Genomic DNA, 22,351 nt, shown 5'->3' on the forward strand with positions numbered 1-22,351 from the left:
CTTCAACCAATTCAACACCAGCTGGGAATAACTCTTCGGCAATGGCCCTCCCCCACTGCAAGTGGCTGTCACCAATAGGACACCTGCTTAAACTCTTGACAGCACAAATGCATGCCCTGCCTCCCCACCCAGGCTCCAAACCCAAGTTAGTCCAAAACAGGAAACAGCTGGAAAGAGTGAGTTCCCTGGTATTTATCTGCACATGGATCTTCCAATCAAAGTCTGGTCTGTGGCTAGTATTTGCAAGTGTCTCCCTCTTGGGTACTTCCTGATGACAGCCCAGCAGCCCAAGGGAGGAAGCTTAGTCCTCTGTGTGCTCATGTTGTGTTTAAAACATAAACATGCGGAGTGCAGGATTTGCTGGTTCCTTACAATCACTCTGGTTCTCCCCTATTCAGAGCTAGCAGACATCTTTATGGTCTTGTTCTTGGGTGGAGACCTGAGTTTTGTTTATAGAACTCCCCGCCCAGCGTGTGGCCATCTAAGCCTAGCTCATAAAAGGTGTTTGATAAACATTTGTTGAGCGAATGGGCACAGCAGGTGAGCTGGGCAGACAACAGGCAGCCGGAGCCCTTGTTCAGGCTACAGATGGCTTGCATCCAACTGCACTTGAGGGGGCACAGCTGGCCGTTGCTCCAGCATCACACTGGCATGCAAAGGTTCTGACCTTCAGACAAGGGGAGGGGGTAGCAAGGGAGGGAAGGACCGCCCCTTCTGCTGAGTCAGCCAATCAGGGAAGGAAGCCCAGGTAATTGCGCCCAAGTGTGAGGGCTTGTGACAAGGAGCATTTCACACAGGCACTGTCACCTCCGTGCTCCCATCAGAGATCCTGACAGCACTTTCCCACGCTGCCTCTAGCATGCGGCAGTTTGGGGGGTGAGAGAAGAAAGAATGGGCTCTGGGGAAGGGGGACCAAGCTGAGAAAGTACAGGGCTGGGTGCGGCGTGGAAGGCTCCCACATCACGTCTCGTGAACCAGGCGCACAGAGCAAACTCCTTCCTGGCAGTCTTCTGACCTGCAATGTTACCGTGGCCACTACATGGGATTTAATGGTGATGAAATCACCGTGCTCAGCCGGCCGCTTACCACCCCGAAGTGGACAGAAGTCCGGGAAATTGGCTGACTGAGCTCATAAACCAAGTCTTCAACTCACACATCATTATTTGATTTTCCCGACGGCGACAGTTAGCAAAGAAAAGCCATAGCTAAACTACAAGACTGCAGCTGGCCCAACACTCGCAAAACCCCTACCGCTGCCTGTCTGCAGAGAAAGGGACAGACACAGCCGGGGTTCCCAGAGGGCAGGAGCTGAGTCATCAGCAGCAACACCAGCTCAACTCAGGGCCCTCAGGCTGTGTGCTTGCTAAATTCCTTGCTGTACTTGCTACAAAGTACTGTGGGTGGAGGGTTTATCACTTGGAAGAACAGTCTTTCTGGGGGCCAAGAATCCGATCAGAGAGACAGGATTCCCTTCCTGGCTTCCGAGGCCCATGGAGTCTTGATTGTCTGATCTGTAAGATGGCCTGCAAATCAGACCTATCATCAAAGTGGCCGTGAGGACCAAATATGAAGTCCCAGGCTATCCTATAAACAGTAGGTGTCACTACTCTCCAGCAACAGCATAAGAAATAGGCATAAAGAGGTATTAGTGAGCATGGAAGGCTCTTTTAGCACCAGAGCACTTCAAGAAGTTCAAAAAGTTCATGGAGTGTGGAATTAAAAGAGACTTTATCTTGGTGCAAAAAGAAATCTGAAATCCATGAATAATATGTCAGGTCTCCAAAAAGACCACAGAAAACGTGTACTGTGAAAAACTCTGGGGGCCAGTGCTGTGGCTTGGTGAGTCCTGGCTGCACCACTTCTAATCCAGCGCCCTGCTGATGTGTCCTGGGAGGGCAGCGGAGGATGGCCCAAGTGCTTGGGCCCCTGCACCCACGTGGGAGACCCGGAGCAGACGCCTGATTCCTGGCTTCAGATCAGCTCGGCTCTGGCCATTGCAGGCATTTCAGGGGTGAACCAGCGGATGGAAGATCTCTCGTTGCCTCTCCTTCTCCCTCCCTCTCTGTGGCTCTGTCTTTTGAGTGAATAAATAAATCTTTCTTTTTAAATAAAAAAAGACTATTGGACATTGGACAAAGAACAGACAATGCACAGAAGAAACTCATAATGGCACAGACAGATACACAAAGAGATATTCAATCTAGTTTGCAGTGTAAATAATGCAAAAAAAAAAAAAAAAGAAACTCTACATGGAATTCAACATATTTTTTTGCACCAAAGTAAACTTTTTAATCCATTTTCCACGGACTTTTTGTAGTGTCCTTGCAGAGACACTGACCCCAAGTGCCCCTTATCCGGAGTCAGAAAGCCAAGCGTAGCCAGCTTCGTGGAGGTGGCAGTCTCCTTGGCCCGGGCTCAGGCACAATGCGACGCGAAAGTACGTGTGAACGCTTTGCTTGGAACACTCGCCTGCACAGCACACGTGCTCTGTGCCCTGGCAGAGAGCCGTGGCTGCTGATAGTGGTGGGAGTGGCTCCGAGAAGGAGGCAGGGTCACCCTCAGTCACAGCTGCCAGACCTGAGCCTGTGGTTCCAAGAGGCCCAGCCTGTGTGCCGTGTGCAACAATGCCGTCACCTGTCATCCCCACCCCATGCCCACCTCCCAGGGGAGCACCTCAGGCCTCCCAGGGGAGCACCTCCTACCTCCCGAGCCTCCAGGGGGCCAGTTCCTCCCTTTCCTCCCTTCCTCCGCCCCCCACGCCTCAGCTCCCACTTCTTTCCCTGGGGAGCTGACAAAAGCCACAGCAACTGGGCAGGTGTGCTGTGCCCAGGGCTGCTCAGTTTCACAACAGCATGCTGGCTCTGAGCTGTCAATCCCTACTCACCCCTTCGTTCCAGGCGAGGGAACGGGCACAGAGAAGTCAGGCCACTTGCTCGAGGCCACCCAGCGCAATGAGTTGGGGCAGGATTCAGACCCAGGCCTGGGTGCCGAGGCCCTGCCCTGTCCCTACTCCCCCTCGTAGCTCTCAGTATCAGAACAGCTCCTTTTCTATTGTAAGGGTCCCCAGGCTTCCCAACTGGGGGGGGGGGGGGGGCATCTGCCGACTCCACTGTTATTTATGTGACATTTCTGCTTGGTTAATTTTTTTTTCCATATGAATCTATGAACCCGAGACTGACTCTGCAAAAGGGAAGTTAGCGAGAGACCAGCTCCCTGGTGAGGTCATGTGGGTGCTTTCTTGTGATCAGAATAGAGGGGCCAGGCACGGGGCGGGGACTGGTGCTGCTCAAGGCGTCTCGAAGGCACATCCAGGGCAAATCCCACATCTGAGGTTTCTCTCCTCTGACCAAAGCCCACTAGGCAGTGGTCTCTAAAGAAAGCCTCTTGGGAAGGAGGCAGGAGGTCAGACTTGAGAACAGCTCTGTTCCCATTAACGCCTGGCTGCCCCTTGGATCCCAGCCCCTGGCCTTGCCTCCGGAAAAAGCAGCTTTCTCTCTTTCAGCTCCCAGCACGGAGAAGACCATGCCAATGCACTGAGAACCGCAGAGGCTCCTGTGGGCTGCCAGCCCCGATGAGAGCACACTGCTGGGCTCCAATCCTGGGCACCAGCCCCCAAACAGCTGGTGCCCTGGCAGGACACCCACCCGCTGGCGGGCTGGCCTGTTTACCTCCAGGGAAGTCCAAAATCCTCCCTCTGTGGGATTGGGGGAAAAAGGATGTAGGTCTTTAACTTGCTGCAAGCGTTCGCTTGCAAATAAAAGCCATGGACGGATGTTCTCTGGCTACTCCAGGCTGGCTGGGTCTAGCATCCGCTCTGCACCAGCCCGTGTGGCTGCGACAAGGAAGCTGGGCTCACACAGAAAGTTCCAGACTAGCCCATTCTATTCCCCAGACTTCAGTGGGAACGTACAGAACCTTCCAAATCAGCGCCCGGAGGGAGGCAAGCAGGTGGGTTTGCTCCTGCAGACTCCGCCACACAGGTGAGAACCCACAGGGCGCCAAGCACCCAGTGCTGATGTCCCGTGGGTAGCAGCCTGGAGAGTCATTAAAAAGAACGCAGGCTCAGGTAACCCAGCACTGGACTGGCAAATGTTTAACAGTCTTTCTTGGGGGGGGGGGGGGGGGACAAAACAGACCTGATTTGATACGTAGCATTTGCTACTTATCCTGATGGAGACACTTCCCCCACTGCTGCTGTTCAGCTTCCAACAAAAGACCCGTGCTGGGAGAGGTTGGGGAGACGAGCACGCAGGCTGCGACACGTGGGATCAGCAGGCAGGCAGCAAGTCACAAACCTGCACCTAACTCTCCTACTCATCGTCCAAACACACCCTTCCCCAGCATGCACCTTGCTTCATCCTGGACTAGGGTGGGAGGGGGCTCCATGGAAATATGGATATTGAGCCCCACATGGGACTTGTGGAGGTGCCACAGAATTCCCAGGGGGCTTCACGTCTGGAAAGGCACCCCCCAACACACACACCCCTCATAAAAGAGACCAACAACTGGGGCGAGCTCTCTTCTGCGGCTGCCAGGGCCCCCTCTCTGCTTCCCCTCTCCCACCCCTTTTCCTTTTGGAGAAATCTGGGCCACTCATGATGGGTGTTTCTATGTGCGGGCCAACCCATACCCATGTGTGTGTGTGTGTGTGCTCATTGTCTCACCTTCTGAATAAAATTCACCTTATGCATGCCAGCAGCTGGAATTCTGGGCTCTGTAAGTGACAAGGACCTGCCCCGCCCTGGACCTCAAACCTCAACAACTGCAGGAGCCTGTGGTGTCAGTGACAGCACCTGCCTTGCCCTGGGGACAGTCTCCTCTCTCCCAGCAGCCACCCCACCCCAAGGCTGCCCTTAAAGTTCACTTACACTCAATTTTTCCTTCATGAAAACAATCATCGTTACTAATTTATTTAACTTTTTCTAACGACAAGTAATTGCTAATGAAAATTTAATTTGGGAGGAAGTGCAGGAACAAATACATGCTCTGGGACCGGCACTGTGGTGCAGCGGGTTAATGCCCTGGCCTGAAGTGCTGGCATCCCATATGGGCACCAGTTCTAGTCTCCGCTGCTCCTCTTCCAATACAGCTCTCTGCTGTGGCCTGGGAAAGCAGAAGATGGCCCAAGTCCTTGGCCCCTGAACCCACATGGAAGACCCGGAAGAAGCTCCTGGCTTCAGATCAGAGCAGCTCTGGCTGTTGCAACCAATTGGGGAGTGAACCAGCAGATGGATGACCTCTCTCTCTCTCTGCCTCTCCTCTCTCTGTGTAACTCTGACTTTCAAATAAATTAATAAATCTTTAAAAAAAAATACATGCCTCTGTCTTACTCACAGTCCCTCTGACGCTGGGTTTAAGATGGCATCGAGGAAGCCACCAACTAAGCCACAGCCCAAGACACCGGCATCTCACACGAGCACCAGTTCAAGTCAAGGCTGCTCCACTTCAGATCCGGCTCCCTGCTGTGCCCAGGAAAAGCAACGGAAGATGGCACAATTATTTGAGCCACTGCTACCCATGTGGGAGACCTGGCTGAAGTTCCTGGCTCCTGGCTTCCACCTGGTGTAGCCCCTACCCTTGTAGCCATTTGGAGAATGAGCCAGCAGATGGAAAATCTCTCTTCTCTCTGTCACAATGCTTTTCAAACAAATAAATAAATAATCCTTTAAAAAAAAAGATGGCATTGGGGCCGGCACTGTGGTGTAGCGGGTAAAGCGCCGCCTGCAGTGCCAGCATCCCGTATGAGCAATGTGTTCAAGTCCCTGCTGCTCCACTTCCGATCCAGCTCTCTGCTATGGCCTGGGAAAGCAGCGGAAGATGGCCCAAGTCCTTGGGCCCCTGCACCCATGTAGGAGATCTGGAAGAAGCTCCTGGCTCCTGGCTTCAGATAGGTGCAGCTCCAGCTATTGTGGCCATCTGGGGAGTGAATCAACCAATGGAAGACCTCTCTCTCTCTCTCTCTTTCTCTCTCTGCCTCTGCCTCTCTGTAACTCCCCTTTCAAATAAATAAATAAACCTTAAAAAAAAAGATGGCATTGAAGTCTACACAAATTTGGAGCATTCAGATTCCACGGAAGTGGGGGGTCATGGGCAAGGCTTCCTGGGCAGCCCCAGTCACCAGGGCCGCTGCACACGGTCACCCAGCTCATGTCTACTTGGGAAGGTGATGCCTCAGGACACTGGAACCCATGCCAAGCCACACCCTTTTGAAACGGACACCCCTTTGCAGTTCCACAAAAGCACCCTCAGTTGGCACCAGTGGGAAAGAGGCAGACAACTGAGCTGAACAGTCCAGAAGACAAATGGGTGAGTTCATGTCAACACAGCAGACGGTTCTTGTCTAAGACGGCTGGCCTGCTACGAATCCACATCTTGCTGACTCCAGGGTAAAGAGGGGATTCTGGGTTGGGGGTTGGGCGACATCATCAACATTCCATGTGGGCACCAATTCCAGTCCCAGCTGTTCCACGTCTGATCCAGCTCCCTGCTAATGCACCTGACCATTGCGGCCATTTGCAGGTTGAACAAGCTGATGGAATATTCTCTCTGTGTGTCTCTCCTTCTAACTCTGTCTTTCAAATAAATAAACATATTTTTAAAAAATATGCAGCATAGAGTAACTCAGGGGTTTGGTCACTGCCTAAGGAGCACCATCATGCCCCAGCAGGTGGCTGGGACCCAGGAAGCTACAGGTCAGGCTCCACAAACCCATCACCAAACAGCACCAGACTAGCCTGCCCAGAGTACATGCTCCCCTGAGATGCCCTTGGTCCTAGGGCTGTGGTGGGGACCAGCGTGCAGCAGGTGACTGCCCACAGGGTACACCTACTCAGCTGGGTTTTCCCTGGGCATTCCTGCTAGCTGAGGGAGCCCAAGGGGCAGATGAGTCAGCAGCAACAGGGATGTCCAGACCCCACCACAGCCCTGTGGGGGCTGCTGAGACCCTCTGGTTGTGAGATGTGGAGCTGAGTGTGCCTATCCCATGGCTTGCTGAGCATTGGGTGCAAACTCCCTTTCCTGCAACCAAATCCTGCCAGACACGTTCCCACAAGGCACACAACTGATGGTTAGGAGTGGGTTTTCTTCTTTTATGTTTTACAGTTTATTTACTCATTTATTTGAAAGTCAAAGAGAGAGAAACAGAGAGAAGGAAGGAGAGGGGAGAGAGAGAGAGAGAGAGAGAGAGAGAATATCTTCCATCCACTGGTTCATTCCCTAAATAACCACCAATGACCAGGGCACCCTGTCTGCCAGTGGCCCAGAAAGCTCTCTCCTGACCTCTCAGAGGGAGCTGCACTGGCTTTGTGGCCATGGAAAGTGGAGAAGTAGAGAGCCACTGGCCCATCCTGGTACCACCATTGTCGCCACATACGGGTGGAATTAAGCAGCCATGGCGGGGGGACCAAGGGAAGGTATGGAGGGTGAGGGTATGCCAGTCAGGCAGAAATGTCCTGGGGAACAGCTAGCTCTGTGCTGCCCACTTATGGAGGGGTTAGTGGAGGTACGGAAGCCTGCCTCCCCCACCCCCAGCACTGGAAATAGGCAGAGTCCCTATTGTCCCTTCACCTCCTCACCTAGCTGGGACCAGACTCCTCGGTACATCCACCAGAGCCAACATGGGGCTCAAATTTTAATTCTGAGTGTTGGGTTCCCAGACTTTTTTTTTAAAGATATATTTATTTTAAAAGCAGAGTTATATCTACAGAGGGGGAGAGACAGAGAGAGAGATCCTCCATCCCCGGATGGTTGCAACAGGAGCCAGGAACTCCATCAGGGTCTCCCCTGTGGGTGCAGGGGCCCAAGCACTTGGGTTATCTTCTGCTGCCTCCCCAAGCACATGAGCAAAGAGCTGGATCAGAAATGCAGCAGCTGGGACACAAAAAGGCATTCATACGGGAAGCCAGTGTCACAGGCGGCAGCTTAACCCACTGCAGCACAGTGGGTCCTGGACTTGCAAAATCAAGAGCGATCAGGACTAGAAACTATGGCAGGTGGTAGAACTCCCACCCAAGGCACCCGGGGTGAGGGTGGGCACAGTGGAGCCACCATATGATTTCAGGTGGACAGAGGACTGGGCAGGGACACCCATGGCCCATTTAGGGCCTCAGAGCCACTGGGCTTCGGTTTTCATCCCATAACAGGACACGGCATTATCACTCATGGTCACACCTGTGCTCTGTCTTCCTACAGCTAGAGGGGGCAAGGAGGGGTGGGGAAGGAAGACGCAGCCTAGGGGGAGGAGACCAGGTGCTGAGCTGGGGACCTAGCACATTTCTGGACAGGTGAGAAGGTTCAACCCACTGGCTTCCGGGCTGGCTGCATTGTCCTATGGGGACGGAACACTGGACAACAGAGCTCAGCCCACAGCAAAGCTGTGCGTCAGGAGCCAGCACTGTGGCACAGCACATTAAGCCCCTGCCTGTGATGCCGGCATCCCATACCAGAGCATGGGTTCGAGTCCCAGCTGTTCTGCTTCTGATCCAGCTCCCAGCTAATGCACCTAGGAAAGCAGAAGATGGTCCAAGTGCTCGGGCCCCTGCAACCCTGGGAGTTCCAGACAGAGAGCCAGGCTCCTGGCTTTGGCCTGGCCTAGCCCCACTGTGGCTCTATGGGGAGTGAACTAGCAGATGGAAGATCTCTCTCTCTTTCTGTTTATGTGTGTGGGTGTACGTATTTGTGAGTGTGTGTGTCTCTATCATTCTGCCTTTCAAATAAATATTTAAAATACAAGCTGGGAGTCAGGCTCACTCAAGGTCTAGAGCCCGCAGAAGCATGAGGAAAAAACAAGCCAAAAGCGGGAAAGCCCCTCCTCACAGTCACAGAAGCATCAGCAAGTGCACATCTCTCCCCCAACTGCATCCCACCCACTTCTCCGAGACTGCGCCCCTCCTCCCCAGGGCAGCCTGTCCACCTCCCTGGGGCTGGCCCTGCAGGCAGAGGGCGTGTACAAGCTTAGATCCAGCTCAGTGGCAGGGGGGTCGGCTTCCACGTGTGCCCCTCCAGTGAAACCTGTGTCCTGCTCTGCCCCCAGAGAATTCTCAGACAGGTCCCCGTCAGCAAGGTGTCCCTGAAGACAGAAACAAAACTCCCAGCATTGAGTCTCGGGCTGTGGTCGGGAGATAAGTGATCCCAAGGGAAAGACAGAGGCACGGAGGTGCTAGCAACAAGAGCTGGCGCTGTGGGGTAGTGGGCTAATCCTCAGCCTGCAGTGCCAGCACCAGTTCAAGACCCGGCTGCTCCTCTTTTGATCCAGCTCCCTGCTAATGGCCTGGGAAAGCAGTGGAGGATGTCCCAATTGCTTGGGCCCCTGCACCCCATGTGAGAGATCTGGAAGAAGCTCCCGGCTCCTGGCTTCAGATCAGCCCAGCTCCAACTATTGCAGCCATCTGAGGAGTGAACCAGCAGATGGAGGACATTTCTCTCTCTCTCTCTCTCTCTTTCTCTCTCCCTCTATCTCCATAAATTCAACCACTCAAATATATAAAATATATATTTTTAAAAAAACGTTCACCTACACACAAATTCAAGACACTCCCAGGCCGGCGCCGCGGCTCAATAGGCTAATCCTCCGCCTAGCGGCGCCGGCACACCGGGTTCTAGTCCCGGTCGGGGCGCCGGATTCTGTCCCGGTTGCCCCTCTTCCAGGCCAGCCCTCTGCTGTGGCCAGGGAGTGCAGTGGAGGATGGCCCAGGTGCTTGGGCCCTGCACCCCATGGGAGACCAGGAAAAGCACCTGGCTCCTGGCTCCTGCCATCGGATCAGCGCGGTGCGCCGGCTGCAGCGCGCCGGCCGCGGCGGCCATTGGAGGGTGAACCAACGGCAAAGGAAGACCTTTCTCTCTGTCTCTCTCTCTCACTGTCCACTCTGCCTGTAAAAAAAAAAAAAAAAAAAGACACTCCCAACTCCAACTCTGGTGTTAAAATCTTAAGGAACAGCTGACGCTGCTTCTAAACCAGAGCGGATTCTGGCGATCACTCAGATCTGCCCACGCGCAGGTCTCCGGCCCTACCGGGGCCCCGGATCTCCCAGCCTCCAGCCTCTGAGAAGGTGGCCCCCAGGCAGTGTCCTTTGGCCGGGAGGGCTGTCTCACTCCCTGGCCTCGCTGTCTGGAACCCACGTCCCCAGAGCCCCGCCATCCTAAGGAAAGAGTCTGCTCACTCAGGTGGTTAATTTGGGGGTGAGAAGGGTCAGGCACGTGGGGCAGGGAGGGGCCAGGGGATGGCTGTCAGCTGATGGCCTGTTCTCAGCTGACTGCCTGCTCTCCCCTCCCCAGGCACAAAGTCCTGCACGCACTCTCCACCTCCCCCGACACACACACCCCATGCCCTACCCACACCAAACCCAAATCCTCCACCCAGCCTCTGTGACCCAGCCAGCAAATGTGATTCCATTCTGCAGGTGGGAAAACAGAGCCAGAGAGGTGGCGGATTAGCTAATCCTGTGATTCTGGAACACACACGGCTGGCAGACAGAGCGAGCGTGCAAAGAGGCCCTCCCACGTGCACCCAGGTCTGGCTCCCACGCTGGCCGCCCGCCCCCTGGCCTGTGCTCACCGCTCCCTGCCTCTCCTGCCCCTCCTCTGCCTTTCCCCACAAGGCCTCTGGCCAACGGCTGTGGTCTGCACAGCCACTTCCTGCTTCCTCTCTCCCACCCACAGGGGCCCAGCCTTCCTGCCACACTCAGGGCCTGGATAGAAACAAACCCTTTGTCTCCGGCCCACCCCCTTCACAACGTGTGGGTGTGCCATTCCGTCTGCCACAGATAAAGGATCCCCACCCCTGGCTGGGCCCAGTCTTGTCCTCTTCCCTCGTGGGCCTGCACACCAGCCACCGGCTATGTGGATCTTCTGCTACGTTTTTTTCTTTTGGATTAGTTTTATTTATTTGAAAGGCAGAGAGAGAGAGATCGAGATCTTCCATGAGCTGATCCCTCCCCAGATGGCCACAATGGCCAGTGCTGTGCTAGGCAGAAGCCAGGGGCTTCCTCCAGCTCTCCCACGTGGGTGCAGGGGCCCCCAGCACATGGACCATCTTCCACTGCTTTCCCAGGCGCCTTTAGCAGGGAGCCGGATCGGAAGTGGAGGAACTGGGACTCGAACCGGCGCCCATAAGGGTTGCTGGCATTGCAGGCAGTGGCGCTAGCCCCCATATGTTGATTCTCAATAAAACTCCAGGCTCCACTCACTGCAACAGGAAAGCCACGCCCTTGGCACCCACTGAAGGGGCAGGGCAGGGGGTCCTACCGTCATTCCTGCTCCTCACTGTGCTTTACCCCCACCCACTAGAAAGGCTCTGCGTGGACAAATGCATGCATCGTCTCTCTGCACTCAACTTGCAGCCCCGCCTTCCCTGAACTGCATCCAAGACCCTCTCAGTCCTACTGTGGCTGGTGACGCTGGTGGGGAGCCCCTCCCTGGCCACATCTGACAGATGACAACATGGAAGCCCACCAGTAGCAGGCCCCACGGCCAGCAGGGCCACAGGGCTGGCCAGCGAGCAAGCCCAGCCTCATGACTTCAAACAGTCTCGGCTGGGCAAGTTCAAGTCCTGACCCACTGAGGTGCCCTGGGCCAAGCCTTCCTTGGCAGGTGCTCAGCCTGGCACCACCACTTGCTTGCTGCTATCTCACGGCACGCCCCATGGGCTGAGTTACAGGAAGCCAGCCACAGTACCTTGGCAGCTCCCCGAGCTTGGGGTCCATCCCTCCTCCCCCCACCACCTGGAAACCTCTGGCCAAGACCCCAGGCTCAGGCAGCGAGGGTGCACACCAGGTGGCCGCCCTGGGCCCCCAGGCACCTACCCAAGACCCACACCTGAAAGATAGGCGTCTGTTTCTCCACATGCCCACAGCAAGGGTCTCTGCACTGTGCCTACTTGAACAAGACGTCAAAGACAATCTTACAACGTGGGAGTGGTTGTTATCTAGACATGCAGCCCTGGGAGCAGCCTGATTAGCTATGCCCCGCCCCGCGGCCCCCAGGAGCCCCAGTCCTGCGCTAGGATGCCGGCCTGCTGGGTCCCTGTGGAAGAACAATGACCTCAGGTGGTTCTGGGCAGAGGGAGGCTGGGAAAGGGCCAGCCTTGGCCTCAGGCCACAGATGGACTCTTCCTGGGAGGCAGGCACAGACCATCCCAGGCTGAGCCTCTGCCTCCCAGCAGGAAGTGAGCAGCCTGCTCCTACAGGAGGAAGCTCCAGGAGAGCACACGCAGCCCTTGCCAGCACGAGGCCCCCGCACCGCCCAGGATGCCCCTGCCTCCTGGAGCTGTCTGGCCAGCGTGCAGGGGCCTGGCTCTGGCTGCTACCACTCCCACCTCAGAGTTTGCAGCCACAAAGAAAAGAAGCTGTGATGTGGGCGGGGTGGGAGTCAGGCAAAGACATGGCAGCTTCCCCAGGTGCCTAACGCAGGGGCTGCCCAGCTTCGCCCTCTACACCCCACGGAAAGACCAGTGCCCAAGTGGAGTGTAGACGGCAGGATTCAGAACAGAAGACACCCAAGGGCAGCAGCAGGAGCACCCGCCTGCAGGCGGTGGCTCAGTAAGTCTGGGGTGACAGCCCCCACCGAGCAGGAAATGGAGCTCACCTGCGTGGAGCACTTCCAAGTGTGTGTGTGTGTGTGTGTGTCTGTCTGTCTGTCTGCACACCCATTCCCCAAGCAGAGGCGACACCTGGGAACACCACACAGGTGTTATTAAGGACTGGGACCTCCCCTTTTCGGTGAGGAGCTATTGGTTCCTGATCTAAGAGGCTTTGCAGTGATCCTTCAGAAAGGTACCCGACCCAAGAACGGCGAGGCGGTGAGCGAACCACACCCCAGGCAGAGGACGCTGACCCGGCCCATTGGGAAAGGCTTCATCCCCGGAGCCCATGCAGGCACGTAGGGGCGTGGCACTGAACCTGCTGACACACACACACCAGGCCTTTTGTCCTTGGACAAATCATTGCAGCTAATCCTCAGCCTCCTGAGCGGTAAGACATGATTGTAAAGAATCCCCAGTCTGTGGGAAACATCAGACCAATCCTTGCTTCTGAGAGTCAGGGGCTCTCCAGAACAATGACCATTCTTCTTTTCTTTTCTTTCTTTTTTTTTAAGATATATTTATTTATTTGAAAGACTTAGAGAGACAGAGGTCTCTCATCTGTTGGTTCACTCCCCAGGTGGCTGCAATGGCTAGGCCTGGCTGGGACAGGCTGAAGCCAGAAGCCAGGAGTTTCTTCCAGGTCTCCCATGCGGGAGCAGGGACCCAAGGACTTGGGCCATCTTCCACTGTTTTCCCAGGTCATTAGCAGAGAGCTGGATTTGAAATAGAGCAGCAGGGACTCAAACCGATATCCATATAGGATGTTGGCACCACAGGTGGAAGCTTAGCACACTATGCCACTGCACTGGCCCCTCAATCATTACTCTTGATATGGACTTGGGTTACATAGGTGCATGAATGCCTTGGCCAAAACCCAGTAAATACACTCCTGTGCATCTCAATGTAGATAAATTTCACATGAAAAATGAACAAACAGGGGCCGGTGTTGTGGTGCAGCAGGTCAAGTCACCACCTGCTATGCCAAAATCCCATATGGGTGCAGGCTCAGATCTCAGCTGCTCCACTTCTGATCCAGCTCCCTGTTAATGCACCTGGAAAAGCAGTGGAGGATGTCCCAAGGGCTTGGGCCCCTGCACCCGCATGGGAGACCTGGTAGAGGTTCCTGGCTCCTGGCTTCAGTCTGGCCTAGCCCCAGTTGTTGCTGCCATTTGAGGAGTGAACCAGTGTATGGAAGACCTCTCTCTCTATCTCTCTCTCTGTAATTGTGCCTTTCAAATAAATAAAAATAAATATTTTTAAAAAGTGAACAAATAAATGTCTGGTGGTCTCCAGTCCATCAGGGGCATAATGCAGTGCTTGGGGGAAGCTGTTGGTGTGTGCAACTTACTTTGCATAGCAGCAAAAATAATACGGACAAAGGGGCAGAGACGAATCACATGTGAGAGAACACACACTATAAAATCTAGGTAGTTATGGGGCCAGTGCTGTGGCGTAGCAGGTAAAGCTGCCACCTGTAGTGCTGGCATCCCTTATGGGCACCAGTTCATGTTCCAGCTGTTCCACTTCCAATCCAGCTCTCTGTTGTGGCCTGGGAAAGCAGTAGAAGATGGCCCAAGTCCTTGAGCCCCTGCACCCGCATGGGAGACCTGGAAGAAGCTCCTGGTTCCTGGCTTCAGATGGGCCCAGTTCTGGCCGTTGCGGTCATTTGGGGAATGAACCAGCGGCTGGATGATCTCGCTCGCTCGCTCTCTCTCTCTCTCTGCCTCTGCCTCTGTCTCTGCCTCTCTGTAACTCTGCCTTTCAAAAAAATAAATAAATATGTTTTTTAAAAAAATCTAGGTGGTAGCTCCATGATCCTTGCACCGATTCAAATTTTTCATAACACAAGACGTTGGAAACAGCAGTTAACATCATTCCTAGCTAATCAAACTGCAGCCCTTACATAAAATAACTCCGTTACAGGGCTCCAGACAGTACTAAAGCTCGGCTCCGTGCTCGGTAAGGAGCAGCTGCTGTCATAACCCTCATGGTTTTCACTTCACAGTGTTCTCCCCTCCCAGGGCTTCTCTTACCTCCTTGTGCCAATGCCGCAGAGCCACTTCGGTCGTCATCACCTCTCCCATTTCACAGATGGGAAAACCGCGCCCTGGTGGATGACACGGCTTCACGAGGTCAGCAGCCAGCAGAGCGTGGCCCAGACCCAGACAGCGCTGCACTCAGCTGACCTCGTGCCGGGTGCAGACCAGGAGAAACACACCCTACCGGGCCACCTGCTGCTCCCGAGGTCGCCACAGGGATGGGTCAGGAGCGTCTTTCTCCAGGTCACTCGAGACTCACCCGGGGCCTTGCTAACCACGCAGACATGTGGCCTCCTGGGGCCTTGCATCCCAGCCACTGGGAGCTGAGTGACAGTCCTCAGGGGTTCCTCCTGCACCCATGAACTTGACCCTTGATGGATGAGGCCCATGCGTGCCCTGGGCACGGTGGTGGCCAATGCACAAGGCATCAGTGGTCTCAACTGGCACCAACATGGAGGGAACAGCTCCCGTCCCAAACCTCAAGGGACCAGGTGAAAAATTAACCGTGAGTCCGTCACATACTACCCGGAATGACACCTCCTTCTCACTCAAGCAGTATAAACAGCAACAGGCATCGGCTGCTACGCCTGGCAAAGTTCTGCTCATTGGTAGATGAGACAGAATAATAAATACTCTGCCTGTGCTCATAAATCTCTCTCAGGCCCGGGGCTGCTTGGGTGCAAAGGAACTTGGAGTTGCTGGTAGCATTAACTCGCTGGCTGCAGTCCTGAACATTCCTGCCTAGTTTACATTTAACCACCCTTCTTAGCAGGCTGCCCAAGGCAGCTCAAGACACAGCCCTCGTGCCCATGGGCAGCCGCCAGCCAAGGGGCCCATTGACAGGGAGCAGGGCCCAGGCATACACGAGATAGAGACGGAAGAAGGAAACCAGCCCTCCCTCCACAGAGCTCCAAGCCCTCTGCCTCCCACCCCCAACCCCGCACATATGGTTTCCATCTGCTAAAGGATGCCTCCCAAGGCATCTCGAGTGCCTGTGAGAGGAGGTTTGATCCCAGACACGTGGAGCTGGTCCAGTGGCTGGACTGGTGTGTTTATGCAAGCAGCAGAATTTTCCCAGCATCCATTGCACCCAGGGCCAGCTGGGGTCTGCAACCAGGGACCTGAGGCAAGAGCCACACAGGCCCTGAGTTCAAGCCATCAGGTGTGCAAAATGGGACAGGACCCATGCTGGGGCTGCAGGCAGGGCTGGGAGTGCAGCCCAGGAACAGAGCTAACCCTGCTGCATCCAAAAGTGAGCCTGGTGCAGGCACTCGGCAAAAAGATGGTGAAGACGCTGCCTGGACGCCCATGCCCCACCTGCAGTCCCTGAGTTCAAGTCCTGGCTCTGCTCCCAATTCCAGCTCCCTGCCAAACCCTGGGACGCAGCAGGTGATGGCCCGAGCCCTTGGGTCCTTGCCACCTATGTGGGAGAACCTGGCTTTGGCCTTGTCCAAGCGAGCCTGGCTATTATGGGCATTTGGGGGAGTGAACCAACAGATGGAAAAATCTGTGTCTTTCTCTCTGCCTTTCAAACATATTAAATAAATAAATAAAATGCCTTAAAGTCGTAAAAACATTTTAATCCTTTTGCTTTAGATTTATTTATTGAAAGGGAGAGTAACGGGGTGGGAGTGAGTGTGGTCTCCCCCCTTCTCTCTCTCTCTGTCTTTCTCTCTTTCTCTCTCACTCGCCCTTCCTTCTTTTGCCATGGCATGACACAGCACGAATGTCCATACCTTGATGCTGCATTTCCCAGCCTCCCGGACCATAAGAAGTAAACCTCTTCTCTAAGTTACTCAGCCTGTGGTATTCTGTTACTGCAACACAAAACAGACTTGTGGAGAGGTGCATAGACACCCAATTTAGTGCATGACGGGCCCGCAGCCTCGCGGTGCAGCTAAGCCGAGGCTTCAACCTGACCAGAAGCTCCCCGTGGCATGCCCACCACCTAGAAGGCACCCGGCCTGAGTAAAGACTGTTGCAGGACGCAAAGAACGAAAGAATGAAACAGCCTCTGGATCTGCTAAGGGTACCGGGAGCAAGGAGCTGAACAGATTACAGTATGTGTTGTTTTCGGCGTAGATTCCTGTTTGCTTTCCTGAATGAGAGTGCATGTCCAGAACTGGAATGAGCCGCCTGATACCCGGGCAACCCTGGCCCCCGGAGCCTGAGCAAGCTCCCAAGACAAGGCCAAGGTCTCCTCCGTGCCTTTTTACATTCTCAGCATTTGTCTCAGAAGATCCCGTTCAAGAGTCAAGGCCAGCCCTACCCCTAGCACCCTCCCGGGCCAAGCTACAACTTCTGACCATTCTCCCCAACCAACCCACAGGAAGGCCTGGGCGCAGGCGGCCCTGCTGAGACCCACCAGGGGACACACCGTACCTGTAGGTGATCCTCACTTCCGTTCCTGGCTCATCGCGCTCCCAGATCAACGCAACACTTTCAGGGGCCTTTTGCACGTGCTGATCCAAGCAGTTCACTGCAAAACACGGAGTTTTTCAGCCATTACCCTCACGCTGCCTTCGCAAGGGAGAAGGAGGAAGGGAATGTAGTTAGCTGTGGCTCCTGGCATGGAGAGGGTGGTGCTGAGAGCTGGGAGCAGGGAGACCAACGTGATCTCCGAGCTGCAAGGTGCGTTCCAGAAGATTCCGAAGCCTTGTTTCACACCAGGAGTCCCTACCCTGGCACAAGTTGGCATCACCAGGCCACCCGTGGAGGCCCTCCCCACAGGACCCACCAGCACCCCATAAAGCAGCCTCTGCTCCAGAAACAACTGACCAAGGTGGGGGGGGATGCCACCCTTGTTTTCCAGAAGGTTCTATCCCCTCCCCCTCTATTACCTAAGCTCGGATCCCATGATTTGCCTGTAAAAACCGTCCTGCCGGTTTACCATCACTGAGGATTAGTGGCTCCAGTTCTTTTGCCAACATCCTGTTCATGAGCCATTTGATCTCCCAGGTGCGCTGAGCCTGCTGGTTAACACGGAGCCCTGCAGCCATGGTCTCACCCACTGCCCTATCAGTGGGCCCCAGGCACGGGTGAAGTGAGCACCCATAAAAACCTCTTTTCTATTTATTTATTTATTTATTTTTGAGAGGCAGTGAGACAGAACTCCCAGCTGATTTACACACAGCTGGTCCCAAACAAATGCCAACAATGGCTGGGGCAGGGCGGGGCGGGGCAGAAGGCGGGAACCAGGAATTCAACCAAGGTCTCCCACGTGGGTGTCAGGAAGTTAACCACCTGAGTCATCCTGACGTGCTCTCTCCCAGGGGGATCTTGGCAGAAAGCTGCTGTCAGAAGCTAGAGCAGGACTCGAACCCAGGCAGTCTGCGAAGGGGTTGTACTTGTCTTAACCACGAGGCTGCACTGTAGCCCCCGGAACAGCTTTCGGAGGCAGCGGCCAGCTGCCCACCTGGTCTCTCAGGGTCGCTTAGTGTCCCTGTCTGTAAATTACACCTCAACAAGAGGGGGCTGGCGCTGTGGCATAGCGGGGCGAAGCCGCCACCTGCAGTGCCAGCATCCCATATGGGCACACCTCCATCTGCTGGTTCACTTACAACAGACAGGGCTGGACCAGACAGAGGCCAGGAGCCCAGAGCTCTCCTCTGGGTCTCTCCTGTGAGTGGCAGGGGCCCCAGGCACTGGAGCCGTCATCATCTGCTGCCTCCTAGGATGAATTAGCAGGAAGCTGGATCTGAGGTGGAGGCGCCGGGGCTGGAACCAGCACTCTGACATGGCACGTGGGAGTCCCAAGGAGGGCAGGGGCTAAACCCGCCGCACCACAAGGCCTGGCTCCTGGGCACCACTTGCAATCACAGCTCCAGGCCGAGGGCCAACGGAAAGGCAGATCTACTCAGCCGGGAGTGTGGGTGCAGGTAACAGACATTAAGAAGAAAACTCGGGGCCAGCGCCATGGTGCAGTAAGTTAATCCTCCACCTGCGGCACCAGCATCCCATATGGGCACCAGTTCTACTCCCGGCTGCTCCACTTCCCATCCAGCTCTCTGCTATGGCCTGGGAAAGCAGTAGAAGACAGCCCAAGTCCTTGGGCCCCTGCACCCATGTGGGAGACCGGGAAGAAGGACATGACTCCTGGCTTCAGATCAGCGCAGCTCCAGCCATTGCAGCCTTTTGGGGAGTGAATCTTTCTCTGTCTCTCCCTCTCACTGTCTGTAACTCTGCCTTTCAAATAAATAAATAAAATATTAAAAAAAAAAAAAAAAAGAAGAAGAAAACTCTCGTGAGTGGTGCAACTCATTAGGTAGACTGCGGCAGGCCTGATAATCCTGTCCAAACAGCACAACCGAGCTGAATCCACCCACAGAAAGTCAAGCAGGGAAGCTAACGGCAACCCAAGCCTAAAACAATAGCAACGGCGATGGCTGCTAATAGACAGAACTCCCCACCCTGCTGTGGGCCAGAAGCAGAGACCAAGGATCACCCCTTACAGATGAGGTTAAGGAGCCTGCCTAAGGTCACACAGACAGATCAGCCCAAGTCCATCCAGCCACCCTAGACTCCGTTGTCGCCCCTAACTATCCAAACAGGCAGTAAAGAGCTGTTCTGAGCACCAGGTCGGGGAGAAGGGTGAGCCCTGCCTGCAGTGCAGGGGTGGGGGTGGGAGGAAGAGGTTCAAGCAGGACTTGGCCTTGCAGGCAGTTGACACCTGCAACAATGGAGAAGAATGACCAGGCAAGAAGCAGGCGGGGAAGTCACAGAGACTGTAGGGGGAGGGGGGCCGTGGAAGCCAGTGAGCAAGCTGGGGAAATCTTTGCCACCTGGGCCCACAGGCTGTTTCTCTGATGGGGTGTGTGTGCATTCTCAAACCAATCACGTTTTCACACCCAAACCGCAGGTTTATGGCTTCTGAATATTCATGGGCCAGGCTGCCCCTCAGCAGGAGGTCCTGTCCCCAGCTGCCTGGCCTTGCAGGAGCCTCTGGCCAGGTCACTTAGAGCCTGAGAAGGCCCAGCTGAGGCAGAGGGGTGGGGTTGGAGGTGGGGGTGGACACTGCAGAGACTCAGAGGAGAGCCAGGCGTGAGAAGGAGGCCCCAGCAGGTGCAGGGCGCAGCCCACATGGGACACAAGCCTCCTTCAGCTGCTGGGTGCTCCAGCCATCACCTGGGGCAGACAAATGCCCCAGCCAGATCTTCTGAGAAGACCCCAAGAGATGCACCTGGGAAGCTCCCCCCCGACACAGTTCCAAACAGCCTCGGATGGTCCACACAGTCCCGTGAGCAGCCCCAGCCAGAGAGCAGCAGCAGGAAGCATTCTAACCATGCCTGATGCTACCTCTCACTGCGCTACCTCTCACCTGCAGCCGGGGCACTGGGACAGTCCTCTCCCAGGGACACTGCTTGCCTGACTGAGACCTCACAGCCTCAGAGCCCATGGGGCATCCTGCAAGCAACACACCAAGCATCAAGGCAGCACTGGAGACAGCACCAGGGTGCAGCTCAGTCTCTTCTGAGGGCTGACAAGATGGCTGCAGCCAGGCAGATCCCTGATCCCAGCAGCTCAACCCCACGCTTCCCTGTGTCTCAGCCTGAGATGAGTTCACTGCTGGCTGCCCGCCTGCAACCAGGGGCCGAGTCTCTCGCTCACGTCTGCGCACGAGCAGCCTAACCCAGGGCGCTCAGCCTCAGTGCCCTCGCTGAGTCGGGCAGCATACAGGAGCTTTTGCTGTCCAACAGAATCCCACTGACGATGCTGCCAGTCTCCCAGGACCCCAGCTGGTAGACACAATCTGCACTTCACGTGCACTCCAGGCTCTAGAGAGCTGTCTCTCTCCTTTCAGGATAGGAGCAATCAAACGCATCTGTCAGCTCTGGGAGACCCCCGCAAGCCACATCCTCACAGCCGAAAACCCCTCGTTCCAGAGTCAGCCCCGGTGGACCACAGCCGATACACCGGTTATGCAGTCTAAACATGAGTTTCCCAGTCCATGGGATGGGTACAGCAACCCTTGGCTCTGGGTGTGACTACAGGAATGAGGTGCCATTGGAACATTTCCTGTTTCAAGGTCAGACGGAGGCACAGGTTCCCAGGAGAAACACACACACACACAAGACAATTACATCTTTGTTCACAGCCACCGCGGGCATCGCTCAGAACACACCAGCACCCAGAGAAAGGCCAGCGTGGGCCCAGGGGTATGGGGACCCTACTACGTCACAGGCACATCGGCGCTGGGGGCCATTATTTATGGTTGCTTCAACTGATGGGCGGAGAAGATGGGGAGGCAGCCAAGGAGGAAAGGGAGGAAGGAAGGGAATTCGTACATTTCTACGCTGGGAAAAAAAAAAAAAAAAAAAAAAAAAAAAAAAAAACCTCATCCCCAAGAACTGGGACGTGGGACAAGAAACTTCCATTTCCGAGTACTTCCAAGAAGAGCTGGGCTAGGACCTCATGCAGTCTCAGCGTAACTCAACCCCCGTGTCCTATTTCAAGCCTCTTCCAAAGTTCCCAGCACACAACGCGCTCTCTCTCCCCCACACCATTCACCACTGCTCGCTCTGACCAGAGGGGGCCCGGGCTGGAACCCCGCAGTGGGGCTAACCTCTCTCCCAGCCCAGAGCTCCCTCCCAGAGTCAGCCAGCTCCTCACCCCGGGATGGGGGGGAGTGGAGCAAGAACCACGTCACAGCTGCCCCCAGCCCCAGCTGCAGAACTCTGGAGCGAGTTAAGCTGTGTGTGGATTCGCTCCTTGGCCTATGGTGATAGCCAAAAAATGACGGCATGCCATAGCTTAGGGGATCTAACCGGCTGGAAATCAAAACGGAGTCGGCCACACTAACAGCTCAGCCTCGCCACGCCGTTCATCTGACCTTCGCAAACACCAACATCACAGAGACTACGGCCAAATTTCCAAAACAGGCCCTTTGGAATCACCGCGACACGGCACCTTCTACCTTAATCCGTGCACCAAGAGGAGCCTGGCGTTAACCAAGCAGCTGTTCTCCCCCGGGTCGGTCTCCCTGGCCCTCCGGATGAGGAAAGCAGCCGTGAGACGCCCCATCTGCTTTTGACTCTGCTGATCCTGCTTCTTTCAGTCTTCCCTCTGCTCAGCCCCACCGGAACACTTACTCTGTTAGGGAGTGCACTGCCGCCTGATTCTAAACCTGCAAGTGAGCCGCACGGACTGCTGAGCCAAATCGGGGTCATTCTGTCCCGGACAACCAGCTGCCCATCCAGCACCTTCTCAGCATAGCATGGGGCATTGTCTGGACCTGAGCTGGGCCTTTATTTCCACATCTGTTCAATGGGCCCAGCAGCTACTTCAGGCAGGTGTTGTGAGCGTGAGCAGAGGCCCAAAAGAGCAGAGAGCTGCCCCAGGCTCTGCACCCCATCACACTCGCTGTAGCTGACACCCGTGGCTTGGCCAGGAAAATTCAAGGCTTTCTAGAACGTCAACACATCCATTATGGAGATGACACAGACTGGGAGTTAGCCTTGCAGCAACTACTGTAGTTAAAATACTTGCATCGGGGCGGCGCTGTGGTGCAGCGGGTCAACTCCCTGGCCTGAGGCGCCGGCATCCCATATGGCTGCCGGTTCTAGTCCTGGCTGCTCCTCTTCCCATCTAGCTCTCTGCTATGGCCTAGGACAGCAGTGGAAGATGGCCCAAGTCCTTGGGCCCTTGCACCCACAGATCAGCCCAGCTCCGGCCGTTGCAGCCATCTGGGGAGTGAACCAGTAGATGGAAGACACCTCTCACTGTCTCTACCTCTCTC

At 55.3% G+C, this 22,351-nt stretch overlaps 1 protein-coding gene across 1 annotated transcript in view; it reads right to left on the reverse strand.

The window, feature by feature from the left end:
- ACSS1 (acyl-CoA synthetase short chain family member 1) overlaps positions 1-22,351 on the reverse strand; it is a 54,151-nt gene that overhangs the window by 26,002 nt on the left and 5,798 nt on the right. Inside the window, exon 2 of the mRNA XM_051834478.2 lies at positions 16,999-17,095. Coding sequence (XP_051690438.1) covers positions 16,999-17,095 — 97 coding nt within the window. The remainder of the gene's footprint in view (positions 1-16,998; positions 17,096-22,351) is intronic.

The sequence above is a fragment of the Oryctolagus cuniculus genome, chromosome 11, assembly GCF_964237555.1.
Source record: "Oryctolagus cuniculus chromosome 11, mOryCun1.1, whole genome shotgun sequence".
Lineage (NCBI taxonomy): Eukaryota > Metazoa > Chordata > Mammalia > Lagomorpha > Leporidae > Oryctolagus > Oryctolagus cuniculus.